General features: G+C 57.9%; 1 protein-coding gene across 1 annotated transcript in view; it reads right to left on the bottom strand.

Moving 5' to 3' along the window:
- LOC104492306 (erlin-2-like) overlaps positions 1–2102 on the bottom strand; it is a gene marked incomplete at its 5' end in the record, with an annotated part of 8321 nt that overhangs the window by 5848 nt on the left and 371 nt on the right. The window contains 2 exons of the mRNA XM_010134845.1: positions 912–1037; positions 1737–1798. Of these exons, the coding sequence (XP_010133147.1) occupies positions 912–1037; positions 1737–1798 (188 nt within the window). The remainder of the gene's footprint in view (positions 1–911; positions 1038–1736; positions 1799–2102) is intronic.

Raw genomic sequence — 2102 nt, 5'->3', positions numbered from 1 at the left:
TGTTTGTGTCCATTGCAAGCAGTTGCCAGCAGCAGCGGCCGACATCGGGAGACTCCATTGGCAAAGAAGCCGCTTGCCAGCCGTCCCATGAAGAACTGGAGGGGAACCGAGCCCCAGCGCTGCGCCTTGTGCAGAGGCTGGTCAGCCAGCGGAAAGCCAGGCGTCTTGGAGAGCCCAGTCTGGACAGAGAACTGGAGACTGCAACCACCCTGTGTCCCTTCTGGCACTAATTCTGCCCATTTGGGGTCCAAACCCATTCACAGCAACACTGTGCCCACAGCGGCTCTGTTGTCCCGCCCAGCCACTGGAAGGGATTTCTGCCACTCCAAAGCCGTAACAGAACACTGAGCACAGGCAGCGACGGGTCTGCTTCTCCCCAGAAACCACCCCTTTTCTTCAGCGGCGTACTCTCCCGGTGGCTGCCGTGAGGGAGGAGCGGTCAGCAGGCCCTGGCCAAGTGCTGCTCTCGCTCGCAGTGCCGGGCACACAAAGCTAATCCAACTGCAGGCCAGGGAGGGCTTGCTCAGACGTTTTGTGACAGCACAGAGCATGAGCCTGGCTCTTCCACCTGACTGGAAAACGCTGCGACTGATGCAACAAGTCATGCTTGCTAAACGTGATTGCTAAACACCGGCAACGCCGCAGAGTTACTGCTCCTCCCCCTAAAGCCCTCTGCTGCTCCTGGCAGGCTGGGGCAGGAGTTTTGGTGTTACAACACACTGAAACACTCAGCACCAAAGACAACACACGATTGCAGCTGGCTGACGCTTCTGATGCCAGAGGGAGCAGACACTGGATTGATTCATGGGTAAAAAGCCCATCAGCTGCGGGGAGCGAGCTCTGCACCAACCCCCCAGAAACAGCCCTCCAGCAGCCACCACCCCAGCAGCAGGAGGTCAGCGGCAGCTCACCAAACAGCTCGATGTAGACCTCCTGCAGCGTGTGGACGCTGCAGAACTGGTTCAGCTCGTGGTGGATCTTGTTGAAGATCAGAGCTTTGTCGTAGTCAGCTGTGTAGTTCTTCACGATGTCGTAGACTGGAAGAGAAGAAGAGAAAGCGGGTTGGGCTGAGCAGGGTCAGTGCAGCAGGAAGAGTCGCAGTGTGCAGGACACCCAACCAATATTCTGTCACACACCTGGCAAACAGGACACCAAACTGGTGACAGCCCCCTGTGCTCTCTGCAAACAGGCACGGGGTGTGAGCGAGCTGCAGAACAGAGAGTCTGCGTGGTCTGCCCACGAGGAACGGGCACCCTGCAGCTGGCACAAAGCTCGTGCCAGGCAGTTCTACCACACTGGCAACCAGCAGGACATTAAAAATCAAAGAATTTGGAAAAAAGGCTGCATGGGTCATTCTCCTCGGGAGGCAGAGCCCACCTTCTGCTCACAGAAAGCCTCGCTCCCCCACCTCTTGCACACCTCGTTCATCAAATCAGAAATTGAAGCATAAAGCCCCGTGGGGCCGTAATAATACAAATAATAAAAGCGATGGATCGTGTTCAGGTGTTGGTGAAGCAAGGAGAGCAAGGAACAAGTATGTGCAAGAAATAACAAACACACGAACGCCTGGGAGGGCTGGTTTAAAGTTCATGCCCAGGAAGCTCAGGGCTTTACGAGGCGCAAAGGGGAGTGCCCGCATACGCCCCACCGCCAAACCAAAGCCCACCCTCCTCGCCTCACCTCACACCAGCAGGACACGAGCAGCTGATCTGCAGGGTCCCGGGGGCAGAACTCACCTGCGCTCTGGATGAGGAAATTCACCACCTCGATTCTGTCGAAATAAATCATCACTCCTCCACTGCAAAAAGAAACGATTAAAGTTTGCTGGAGGCCACGTGCTTGGCCTGGGGCCGGGCAGCTCTGAGGGAAGACACTTCCCTCTAGTGGGCTGAGCGCCGCGTCCACCCCGGCACATGCCCAGCACCCTGCTCCTGGGCTCAGCTACCCCACAGCTGCATCTCCCGAAGTGGGATCACAAAGTGTGGGCCCAAGCCTGGGGAGCCGAGCGCAGCCCCTGCGGACGGCCGTGCAGAAACGACCCCAGCGCGGCTCAGCAGCCAGGGCCACGTATCACGGAGCCCTCCGCCCACCTCAGCCGGGGT

Source organism: Buceros rhinoceros, unplaced genomic scaffold, assembly GCF_000710305.1.
Source record: "Buceros rhinoceros silvestris isolate BGI_N320 unplaced genomic scaffold, ASM71030v1 scaffold42644, whole genome shotgun sequence".
Taxonomy (NCBI): Eukaryota; Metazoa; Chordata; class Aves; order Bucerotiformes; family Bucerotidae; genus Buceros; species Buceros rhinoceros.
The sequence above is the reverse complement of the archived record's forward strand: the minus strand, read 5'-3'. Positions and strand labels throughout refer to the sequence as shown.